This window comes from Bos javanicus, chromosome 8 (assembly GCF_032452875.1).
Source record: "Bos javanicus breed banteng chromosome 8, ARS-OSU_banteng_1.0, whole genome shotgun sequence".
In the NCBI taxonomy this organism is placed as follows: Eukaryota; Metazoa; Chordata; class Mammalia; order Artiodactyla; family Bovidae; genus Bos; species Bos javanicus.
Window position 1 is genome coordinate 100829578 of NC_083875.1, and position 13027 is coordinate 100842604.

At 38.1% G+C, this 13027-nt stretch overlaps 1 protein-coding gene across 2 annotated transcripts in view; it reads left to right on the forward strand.

The window, feature by feature from the left end:
- Positions 1–320: 320 nt before the first annotated feature.
- Positions 321–13027, forward strand: part of MUSK (muscle associated receptor tyrosine kinase) — a 99222-nt gene continuing 86515 nt past the window's right edge. Inside the window, exon 1 of one of the 2 annotated variants that reach the window (XM_061426472.1) lies at positions 321–534. In XM_061426472.1, coding sequence (XP_061282456.1) covers positions 456–534 — 79 coding nt within the window. In that variant the 5' untranslated portion in view covers positions 321–455. The remainder of the gene's footprint in view (positions 535–13027) is intronic. The other variant, XM_061426473.1, reaches the window with a different exon arrangement.

Below are 13027 nucleotides of genomic sequence, written 5' to 3' on the forward strand. Positions count from 1 at the left end.
TATGGGATGGATGCAGGTGGGGGAGTGAAAGCTGGGGAGGAATCATGCTCAGATACATCCAGAGTTCTGAGATGAGTGCAGGAGAGATGATGAGCTGACTCAGAAGATCAGGAAAACTATACCTCAGGGAATACAATGATGGTTACAAAAGGCATCTGGTATTGTCCTTCTGCTTCTGTCTTAAAAGGGATTCTAGAGGGATTTTCTTTCCCTTGTTCCTCCAGCCCTACTCTTGCATTACTGGCCTAAGGGGATACTCACCAGCTGGCCGTGTCTATCATTACAGCCAAGTCTGAGAATTCCTGATTATACTTAGAGCCAGAGGAGCTGCTGACACAAACAGTCATTAGCAGACGACCCTTTTGGAACAAACTATGCTTTAAAATGTAAACGGTGGAGGCATTTTCCTTGCGTTGTCCAGAAAGAACTTTCTGCTGCCTGAGCCTGGATTAATCATGAGAGAGTTCGTCAACATTCCACTGGTACATATTCTTACTTTGGTTGCCTTCAGCGGGACTGAGAAACTTCCAAAAGGTTGGTTTCAGCGCTCTTGTCTCCTGTTGCCTGTGACAGTTCTAAAGTGCATGCGTGTGTTCCGATCATGACTGATTCATGAGGGCAGGCTTGGGTTTTACTTGGTGAAGTGGGGGTGTAGTATATGGAGAGAGAGAAAGCTATATAAATAAGCAATTGATGGATGGTCTCCATTCTACTGCTATCCGTCCCCTGCTTAAGCTCTACAATAAAAAGTTTAGCCATTCAGTGCATACAGAGTCCTCACTCGTAAGGGAAACATTAACAGGTAGACTGCAAGTTATTGAGGTCAGTTTGTTTATGTTTATGTCAAACTTCAGGGTGGTCTAAAGGGATGATGAAAACCTTTTGACATCAGGTTTGCCAGGAATGTATCAATCCCACTCCCAGACATCCAGAGTGTTTGCTTCTGAACAAAAATCACTTCCATTTTCAGTTTCAGCTTTGCAAAACTCTTAATCAATATTTGAGTTCCGCCCAAATAAAAATTAGAGAAAGACGCACACAAGTTGCCTATAAAAGTCTGAAGAACAACGGGTTCTCCATAGGAGGCTGGAGTCATGATTTGGTTTGGCAAGAGAATGGGAAAGGTTTTTTTTTCAGAGGCTTTGGAATGTACCGGAAATAACACCACCTCAGGGGAAAGGAAAGCAACTTAAGAAACTGACAAACACCTGTTGCAGTAGCAAGAATGTCCACAGTTTCTGGCCAGCGTATTATGAAACTGAGACTAGTGTATTTCAAATCAGGAAGAAAGACAGGAAAATAGGTGATTTGCAAAGTGACTGAGCGCTTCACTGAAGTCTTTTTACAAAGACATGAGAAAGCAAATGGAATAACATTAAAAAGATTCTGATTAAATGGACCGTTGTTTAGTAGCTCAGGCATGTCCAACTCTTTTGTGAACCAGTCAGGCTCCTCTGTCCATGGGCTTCTCCAGGCAAAAATACTGGAGTGGGTTGCCATTTCCTTCTCCAGGGAATCTTCCCAACCCAGGGACTGAACCCCCGTCTCTTGCATTGGTAGGCAGATTCTTTACCATTGAGCCACCAGGGAATTAAACACATTACAGCAGAGTAAAAAGAGTTCTGTTAATTTATGACACATTCAGATGAATTCTTTTCCCTTCATATTACTTTACCAAAGAACTGAATGTTTGTATTGTGTAGATAAGCGAAGGTAGTCATATTGTATGTTAGATGGAAAACATAGTGTAGATTTTGTGGTTCACTAGAATTTCTGGAACCACAAGGTTAAAATTCACATACTAAGAAGATAGAGCTTTCTTCACCAACAGTCTGATTTCATAGATTTATGTTGTTTCATTGCTTTCTTTTTCCATTTTATCTGCACAAAAGGGTATTGTTCAATGCATTTAAACTTTTGTCAACTAATACTTTAAGGTACCTGCAGATAAAAGAGAATCTATATCTTTTCAAATAGCTAATAATAGCCAGAAAGACTTAACATTGGCTTCAGATTATTTTAATACTTCCTAATCATACAACGGATGTCCGGAAGGGCAGCACCTGGATGTTTGGACTTACGGATTGTTGTAAATTTATTTGTGCTATTCTAAACCATAAAGTTACATAAAAATGACATGGTTAGATGCTAAAATGTACTGGCATTCAGTCTTACAAGGAACACGACAATTGATTTTCTAATTCAAATTAGAATCCCATGCATGAGAAAAACCAAACCCAACCTCCTAATTTCTATCTAGAAAGAAATAATTTGTAGTTTCCAAACTTTATAGGTAAAGCACACTGTTTCTATTTTGAAAACGTCACAAAATATAGTGGCATAAACGTAACAAAGCCAAAATCCTGAGCTCTAAATAAAATAGCCAGACTGTTACCCTAACTTTGTTTATTTGTTTATAGTTTATTTACTGCTTTAATGAGATTGTAAACTCAAAAAATTAAGGCAATATTTTTGCCTATCCTACTCAAACAGAGTATTTGAGTATTATTGAAAAAACTAAATTAATATGGGTTTAACATCAGCCTTAGCCAAAACACCAGGCCTGAAGAGCAAACATTTATTAAGTACACCTACCAGCTCTGAGAATAAACACTATCATGAAAATACAATCCTTAACATTTTACATGTTGAAGTGCATGGAATATGTTGGTACAAAAAACACATTAATATGTGATTATTTCAGTACTATCAACAGTAATGAAATTATGCTACACAAAATATCTCTAGTTGTTTTCTCTATTCTTGGCAGAAGGCAATAATGGGAAGAGGTTTTTTAGGTGGTACCCCTTTTTCCTAAGTCCCTTATTGTGAATGAATCAAGACATCTGCAGCATAATATATCATAAAGTAAATGACACAGTTAAAATAGTGCAAGAGCATTCCGTGGATTCTTATCTGATCATCAGCATATGATTTCTCCAATAAAATTAATAACCAACTTTGTAGAATAGCTTATCATTATCTCAATAGTTTAATTGAGATTCCTAATGTTCAAAAACAAAGGGAAATTTCACTGTCTTTCTGAATCATTTTATCTGGTGATACTTTCAATCATGAGCTCAGTATCAAACCACAAGGAGGAGGATTTTATAAACAGTCATGTATGAAAATAGCCAACTTTCATTGAACATTCGCCTTAACCACATTTTTCAAAAATATTTAACACTTTATCAGGGAGTACTAAGTGTAGAGTGGGATTTTCTGTAGGAGTATGGGAATTCATGAAACAGCTTTGAATCTTTCTATGCACAAAGAACTCCTGTCCAAACTCCACTCTTAAAATTATCTCATTACTATCATACCTAGAAGTTCTTGAGTCTTAAGTGATTTATCTTTAGATATATGTTAGTAAAAATTTCTTCTAAATCATATGTATACAGGGATAGGATTCACAGATTTGACATATGACTAAGTCAGAACAGGCACAGCTGTCATGAAATCCGGGACACCGAATACTGGATGAATGTTTTATATTGACATACACTGAAAGAGTAACTCATCCCATATTTGGAGAAACAACAGTTGCTTTAAATATTATTGACTTTAAAGAACAGACAAAGTGCAGAAATGACAAGATTTTTACCACAAATCCAGTGGTGAAGTAGGCAATTTCTCGGTGAAATAGGACATGACGTTATTGGGGGAATTGACGTTATTGAGGGATGAGTAGAGAACCTAAAGGAAGTGATCCCATTCAGAGAGATGAGAGAAGTGGACCAGAGAATGTAGAAGGACCACATGTCCATGCCGGGGGTGGGGACTGCACCCCCATAAGTGGTCCTGATCTTCACCATTGTATTACTTTATTCAACAATAACTTTGTGAACATAGGAGCAGTGAGGACAGCTGGTTGGATTAGTTCAAGACTGGTACTTTCCAGGGTCAGTGCAGCTGAAGGACTAGAGGGTAAGGGAGCTGAGAGGATATGGCAACAAAGCATGCAATCTTAGCCAAAAAATGAAGAAAGTGAAAGGAGGATACTTCAGGCCTTGAAAACAATGTTAAGATCAACTTCCTTTTTCTAGTCCCCAATGCCTCTTTGTGTGTCTTTCAGGAAAAGAGGCCTTCACTGTGAGCCTCAGTTTTCTCCTAAGATGAAGCACCTACCAGTGTTATGTTATACACTATGCTGAGGACTGTTAACCACTGGTGAAATGACCCCTCCTGGGGAACAGGCACATTTTGGATGAGTCCTTATGAAATCATGCCTTAATACCGAAGGGATGCCCCTAGGAGAGGTCATTTCAGAAATTCTAACAGACTGACCCAGAATTCCTACCTTCCTGTCCTCACTGTCATTTCTGAAGGCAAAGACCAAGAGTATGTTCTGTGACAAAGAATTAATGATATGCCATTAATAAGTGACTCAACACAGCACAGTAACTACTGAGATTATCAGTGAACCTTATATAAGTTCCAGAGACTTCATAATAAAAAAATAACATATTTGATTACATCACCAGAAGTATGTGTCTTTTCTAAGATATGACAAATGATGAGCAATACTGAATATCCTCTTTCTGTGGGGGATTTGAAAATTTTCTAATACTCATGTGTTTTCTCATACTGAAAAAACAATACTGTATTCATGATGCTAGAAAAGCACGAATATGTTCCAAGTCTGAGCCCTAATTTTACTAGAACAGAAAGGAGCAAATACACCTGACTGTTTACTCAGTTATTTGGTTATGTCAATCCGCGAATGGTCAGTCTGAAGTTGGTATGGCAACGACCGTGTGTTACAGTCCATAAAAGGATAACATTACAACTCATCCAGCAGCCAGTATTCAAGTTCAGCTACTCCGTGGGTACAGAAGAGCACTGGGTTCATTTTTATGTATTTCTTGTTCATGTGGTCCTTGGAAAGAGGGGAGAAATAGCGTCCCAGTTGAAATAGGCCCTGGCTGAGATGAAAGCTGGACAGTAGAAAGAAAGCAGAGACAGTCTGCTGATTCTATAAATATCATTAAATACAACTATGTGGTTGTGTCAGTAAAAATTTAAAAGCGATTTGTTTGGATAATTTTGGAGTGTGGGCAAGGTGGGCTTAACCAACAATATTTTGCTTATAGAAATTGATATTAATGTCAGTCTTATTTTTTCCCTTGTCTGTGAGTAACTAGTACTACACTGAAGACATGGTATAGCTTAGAGTTAAAAGATAAGAATTTTAAATCAACCTTACCCATGAAATTCAGTTCTATCACTTCCTGCTCTTATTTTGTTTAGATAAGTTACTGAACCTTGCATAGGCTTCATTCCTCAATTGCAAATGAGAGTAATAATAGTATCTGCCTTTATGCTTATTGTGATAAATAAATAAGATTATGAATGCAAAGTGTGATTTGTGGCTGATGGTAGGTTCTTAATCAATTTTAGATGTTAACCTTATTAAAAACAGAATCAAACCTCACATAAAATCATCATGCCACTGAAAACTAAGGGAAGCTGTTCTCAGTGATAACTCATGTATTTCTCTATGTTTAAGCTTGTCAAGAGATTCCAAGATTTATTTCTTTGATTTTAACTGACCTCAACAGAATTTCTGCCACCTCCCTGGAAAAATAATATCAATAGTATATCTGCTTCCTCTGTCACTTCTGGATCTGCATATTGAATGAGAAGAAACTAATCAATCAAGTTTGGGGGTTTTAGTAAAAATTATACTTGGCATTAAGAATGATAACTGAAAACACAAGATATGCAAAAGTCTAAGAGAGAAAGTCACCCATACTTTCAGGACTATTAACATATTAATACCCTAAAAAATTAATATAATGATTGTTTATGCAATTCTGCTGCCTACCAGGAACTGTTATATAAACAGGATGCTATTTATACAGACATTGTAAATGGTAGGACTTGAAGATATTGATAATGTAGAATATGCTCCTGGGTTCGTGCCTCTCTGAGAAAAAAAAAGGCCCTGATATGTTGCATTTGTTGACTGCTGTAGTGCAAATGCTTCAATCACAAATGCCACAAGTGCAAATGCCAACTTCAAGGTACCAGCAAAGACTGAGTTGGGAGATGTACAGTAGCACAGCTGTGTATGTAATTTCTACAGATATCAGATGTAAATAACCCCAATAACACGGATAATACAAAAGTGTAGTAAAATAATCAGGAAGTGATAAATGTTGAGTATTACTTCTTCGTGTTTAACAGTTATTTTAAACATAAATTTATATAATTTAGTTTTAAATGATGGCTCTATTCAATTGCCTTGTTAAATTTCTGAAAAATTAACACTTGACACTTGCAAGCCAGTATAAGCCAGTTCCAGCAGACCACAGAAGACAAAGCTGTGAGTCTCTTTTTCCACTTTTGTACAGTTAGGACTACAATTATTCTGTTTTGTACAGTGAAATTCATCTATATATCTTTCCATTTTGAGATCTTTTGGGGGGGATGCTTAGTCGCTCAGTTATGTCTGACTCTTTGCCACCTTTTGGACTGTAGCCCATCAGACTTCTCTGTCCATGGGATTTTTCAGGCAAGAGTACTGGAGTGGGTTAGCGTTTCCTCCGCCAGGGGATATTCCTGATGGAGGGATCAAACCTGCATCTCTTGTGTCTCCTGCATTGTAGGTGGATTCTCTACCTGCTGAGCCACAGAAACCAGGAGAATAACTCAAGAGTTGAGGTTTTGGTCTCTAAATTATGGAATAAAATAACATAGACTACTCCCTATGAGCCAAGAACAATGTTAAATGCATTATGTACATTTATTTATTGTATGTAATCATCATATCAAGTTTTAGTCAGTTCAGTTGCTCAGTCATGTCCGACTCTTTGCGACCCCATGGACTGCAGCACACTAGGCTTCCCTGTCCATCATCAACTCCTAGAGCTTGCTCAAATTCATGTCTATTGAGTCAGTGATGCCATCCAACCATCTTATCCTCTGTCGATCCCTTCTCCTCCAACCTCCAATCTTTCCCAGCATCAGGGTCTTTTCAAATGAGTCCTTTGAAATCAGGTGGCCAAAGTATTGGAGTTTCAGCTTCAGCATCAGTCCTTCCAATGAATATTCAGGGTTGATTTCCTAAAGGATTGATTGGTTTGATCTCCTTGCAGTCCAAGGGACCCTCAAGAGTCTTCTCCAACACCACACTTCAAAAGCATCAGTTCTTCAGTGCTCAGCTTTCTATATAGTCCAACTCTCACATCCATACATGACTGCTGGAAAAACCATAGCCTTGACTAGACGAACCTTTGTTGGAAAAGTAATGTCTCTGCTTTTTAACATGCTGTTTAGGTTTGTCATAGTTTTTCTTCCAAGGAGCAAGCGTCTTTTAATTTCACAGCTGCAGTCACCATCTGCAGTGATTTTGGAGCCCAAGAAAATAAAGTCTGTCACTGTTTCCATTGTTTCCCCACCTATTTTGCCATGAAGTGATGGGGCTGGATGCCATGATCTTAGTTTTCTGAATGTTGAGTTTTAAGCCAACTTTTTGACTCTCACTTTCATCAAGAGGCTCTTGATGTCAAGCTTATGCAATGGTTTTATTGTTATCTCTGTCTACAGCTAAAGAGGCCAAGGCAACTAGTTAAGTGTCTCAGTGGAGATGGGAAATGATGGAGCAGGGATTTGGATTCAATCCCTGGGCTAGAGCTTCTCACTGTCTAATTCCTCAGTTTTGTTGTTGTTATTTAGTCACTAAGTCACATCTGACTCTTTTGCAACCCCATAGATGGTAATCTGCCAGGCTCTTCTGTCTGTGGGATTTCCCAGGCAAGAATCCTGGAGTGGGTTGCCATTTCCTTCTCCAGGGGATCTTCCTCACCTAGGGATCAAACCCACATCTCCTGTACTGGCAGGCGGGTTCTTTACCACTGAGCCACCAGGGATGCAATTCCTCAGTAGTCTGTCTTTCTTTTTAAACAACGGAAGCATTCAATATTATCCATTATCCTTCAGGCCCATCATTACCTACAACCTTATTATCATATGATGTTTTTAATCACTACGTATGTGACTATGCAATTGATCACTTATTTTGCTCATCAGTTGTTTAGAAAAATCTACCTTTTCCAAGAGGTTGACTTTCTAAAACTTTTATCAATTTCAAATTTGCTTCCAATGGATTTGAAAATTAACATTTCTGTGGCATTCTGATTATGTCCTATAATTTTTATTATGAAGATAATACATATTCATGTCCATGCTCAGTCACGTACAACTCTTTGTGACCCCCGAGGACTTTGGCCTGCCAGCCTCCTCTGTTTATGGAATTTCCCAGGCAAGAGAATATCCAGTACTGGAGTGTGTTGCCATTTCCTTCTCCAGGGTATCTTCCCGACCCAGGGATTTGAGCCTGCATCTCCTGTACTGGCAGTTGGGTTTTTATTATTGAGCCACCAGGGAAGCCCAATAATATATATTAATTTTATATATTTTAATATTATATAATATGTCTTATAATATTTTGCTATAAGATATAGCAAGACAATGATAAACAATTATACATAATGCTCACAACTAGGAGATAAATGATAATAACATCTTGGAATTTATCAATTTTTCCATTCTCTCCTATGTGTGTATGCGTGTATAATTTTCTTTAAAAATTTTGGAGCCTATTGCTGCTAAGTCACTTCAGTCGTGTCTGACTCTGTGCGACCCCATAGACGGCAGCCCACTAGGCTCCCCTGTCCCTGGGATTCTCCAGGCAAGAACACTGGAGTGGGTTGCCATTTCCTTCTCCAATGCATGAAAGTGAAAAGTGAAAGTGAAGTCGATCAGTCATGTCCGACTCTTAGCGACTCCATGGACTGCAGCCTACCAGGCTCCTCCATCCATGGGATTTTCCAGGCAAGAGTACTGGAGTGAGGTGCCTTTGCCTTCTCCATTGGAGCCTATTACTTCATTATAATATCTCCTGGTAATACTAATTTAAGTTTGAGTTGTTTGAGTCTATATTTATTAAATTACTTATTTACTTATTTAATTTGGCTGTGTTGGGTCTTAGCTGTGGCACTTGAGATGTTTTCCTTGCAGCCCATGGACTCTCTAGCTGTGGTGTTGCAGGCTCAGTGCAATTGTGGTGTGCATGGGCTTCAGTTGCCCAGCAGCATGTGGGATCTTAGTTCCTGGACCAGGGATTGAACCTGCATCCCCTGCATTGCAAGGCAGATTCTTTAACCACTGGACTACCAGAAGTCCTGAATCTATATTTTTAAATAATTAAATGTCATGATTGTTATCTTGTTGATGGATTGTTTCTTTTATCATTAAGAAAGTCTTTCTTCACTCTTCAAATGCTTACGTATCACTTTATATTGAAGTTCATCTTATATTAGTACTATTACTCTATTGCTTTATCACTTTGAGTAGTGTTTACTTTGTATATATTTTCCATTCTCTTTATTGCAACATTTGTTTTAAAATAATTAGATATGTCTTTTGTGTTTTTTAATCATGTATCTGTCTTTCTCCAGATCAGTTCATACCATGGGTGTTTACTGTGATTTTGGATGTATTTGGGCATGTTTATTACAAATTAATTTGTATCTTCTGTTAACCATACCTGTTCTCGGCTCGTTTATCCTTTTCTGCTTCTTTATTTTTTTTTTAAATTGATACAGTTTTAGTTCCTTTTGTTCTCCTGCTGCTTTGGAAATTTTGATTTTTAATCTATTATTTTGGTGGTAAGAATTAGGGAAATTTTAACAGTATGCCTCTAACTTTATATTATCTCCCCATGTTTGTATTCAGTATTTGTCATCTTCCTGCTTATAGAAAAGAACTTATAGTGTTTTAATAATCTGCTGAACTACTTCCCTATATTTTCATCTTATAATTGTTTATCTAGAATTCTAGTTCCACTTTTTTTAAACATAAAAATTATTGAGCTTTAAAACTGTATATTCCACAATATCTAAAACTGCAGTTATATTTTACCATCATCTATGCTTACTATGTGGAGAAGGCAATGGCTCCCCACTCCAGTACTCTTGCCTGGAAAATCCCATGGATGGAGGAGCCTGGTGGGCTGCAGTCCATGGGGTCGCTAAGAGTCGGACACGACTGAGCAACTTCACTTTCACTTTTCACTTTTATGCATTGGAGAAGGAAATGGCAACCCACTCCAGTGTTCTTGCCTGGAGAATCCCAGGGACTGGGGAGCCTGGTGGGCTGCCGTCTATGGGGTTGCAGTCGGACATGACTGAAGTGACTTAGCCGCAGCAGCAGCAGCATGCTTACAATAGTGGCTCAGTTGTAAATAATCCTCCTGCCAATCCAGGAGATGCAGGTTCGATCCCTGGGTCAGGAAGACCCCTGAAGAAGGAAATGGCAACCTGCTCCAGTATTCTTGCCTGGAAAATCCCATGGACAGAGGAGCATGGCAGATTACAGATTACAGGGTCGCAAAAGAGTCAGACATAACTTAATGATTGAACAACAACAAATGCTTACTATAGTTTCTTGTGCCTGGCCCCTTTCTTTTGGGTACAAGTTATTTCTTACAGAGATTATATACTTTTGATAACTGTTTCAGAGAAGGTCTCAGTGGTAAACATTTGTCTGCATGTTTATTTTGTCTTCATTTTAAAAATGATTATCTAAGCTGGCTATAGAATTCCAGGCTAGCAGTTATTATTTTTTTTCAACCTTTTAAAACTATTACTCCAATGCCTTTTGGTATCAGTTGTTGCCAAATAATACCAAGTGAGCCTAATTGGCATTCTTCTTAAAGTAATTGATCTTTTCTTTCTAGTAAGGTTTAATATTTTAATTTTCTACAGTTTTAATATAGTGTATCTAAGAATGAATTAATTTTTCTTTATCTGGCTTGATGCTTGGTGGAAACTTTCAACCTGAATATTCTGCTTTATTTTTCAAGTTTGAAAAATACTCAGCAATTTACCCCTTTACGTATTACTTCTATGCTATTTCTTCTATTTTATTTTTCTGGACTTCTATTAGAAGTTTATTAATTTTTGTCCATCTTTATGTCTCTTAACTATTAATACTTTTCATTATTTATTTCTTTGTACTGCATTCTGTATATTTTAATGGTTATTTTAGTGCAAAGTTGGAGGAGAGGGTGGGCCTCAATGCCTAGATATAAAATATAAAAGATGACATCTCACCTAAAAATTCTGCCCTCTTCTTTCAGCCATTTTCTTCTTAATCTTTAAAGAAAATTTATGCCTTTTATAAAGGTCTCAGAAATAGAGTTTGGTTTATTTAAACAATACATTAGTCAATGTGCTAGCCCTCCGGATAGAGAGAGGTCTGAGACATGGTTCTTGACCCAAAGGTCAAGGTTTTTATAACTTAGCATGGGACAGAAACATAAACAAATCATTCTAAGAGCATATGTGTGGCAACTGCTATGAGAGTGACATGAATAGGATGACCCAAGGGTAAAGAAAAGGGTATTTGGTTCTGTCTAGCAAGTCAGGGAGATTGGGAGCAGATGATACTTGAACTGGACCTCATGAAAAAATTTACACTCATAGAAGAGATATGGGTTAAATGGGACCCTCAGCCTCTGAGTTTACTGAAAAGATAAGTTTCATTTAGAAACAGAATGCATTTTTTTCCCCTACAATGATGTACCACCTCACACGAGTCAGAACAGCCATTGTCAAAAAAAAAATCAAACAATAAATGCTGGAGAGGATGTGGAGAAAAGGGAACCCTCTTGCACTGTTGGTGAGAATGTAAATTGATCCAGCCACTATGGATGCATTTTCTATGGCCCGTGTGCCAGTTTGCTCTTATTTCATGGAGTTTTCACCCTCTGCGTGTATGCTAAGTCACTTCAGTCATGTCTGACTCTTTGTAACCCTATGGACTGTAGCCTGCCAGGCTCCTCTGTTCATGGGATTCTTGAGTCATGGACACTGGAGTGGGTTGCCATGCCCTCCTCCAGGGGATCTTCCCGCCCCAGGGACCAACCTGCGTCTCTTACGTCTCCTGCATTGGCAGGCAGATTCTTTACCACTAGCGCCACCTGAGCATCAGTGTACAAATATCTATTTGAGTGCACGCATGCTGAGTCACTTCAGTCGTGTCCAGCTCTGTGTGACCCGAAAAGAACTGCAGTCTGCCAGGTTCCTCTGTCCATGGTGTTCTCCAGGCAAGAATACTAGAGGGGGTTGTTATTTCCTCCTCCAGGGGATCTTCCTGACCCAGGGATTGAACCCTCATCTTTTACATCTCCTACATTCTTTACCACTAGTGCCACCTGGGAAGCCCCATCTATTTGAGTTACTGCTTTCAATTATTTTGGGCATATATATACCCAGAAGTGAAATTTCTGGATCATATATTCATTCCATGGACAGAGGAGCCTGGTGGGCTACAGTCCATGGGGTCACAAAGAGTCAAACACAACTGAGTGACTAACACACATATTAATTCTCTGCTTAATTATTTGAGGAACCACCATCCTGCTTTACACAAGTGGCTGTGCCAATTTACTTTCCCACCAACAGTGCACACAGGTTCTAATTTTTCCACATCCTTGCCAACATTTATTGTTACGTATTTTTTTATTTATAACCATTCTACAGTATGTAAAGTAGTATCTTAGAGTGGTTTTGATTTGCATTTCCTTAAAGGCTAATAATGTTGAGTACCTTTTTATGTGCTTGTTGTCCATCTGTATATATTCTTTGGAGACAGGTTGATTCAGCTTCTTTGCTCATTTTTTTTGTTTGGGTTATTTTGGATTATTTGCCTTTATATTATTGAGTCTTTTCCTAATCTATTTGTTTGTAGCTATGTGGATCCTCTATAAATCCAGTGAAGCTTTAGCTTCAAAGCCTCTCATTTGCAGGGGCCCCCTTTGAAGACCTCCAATGGTCTCTAGTAAAGTGTTCATATTGTATTTTATTGAATAAAATACAATATGAATAATATACATCAACGTGTTTTATTGAAATTTGGAAAATATTATTTTTAAACAGGAATTGTTAAGATGGCTTCCTTTTTTCATACTAACTTTCCATCAGTGACACTTTCCTTCCAGCTGATTGATGTCAGGGAG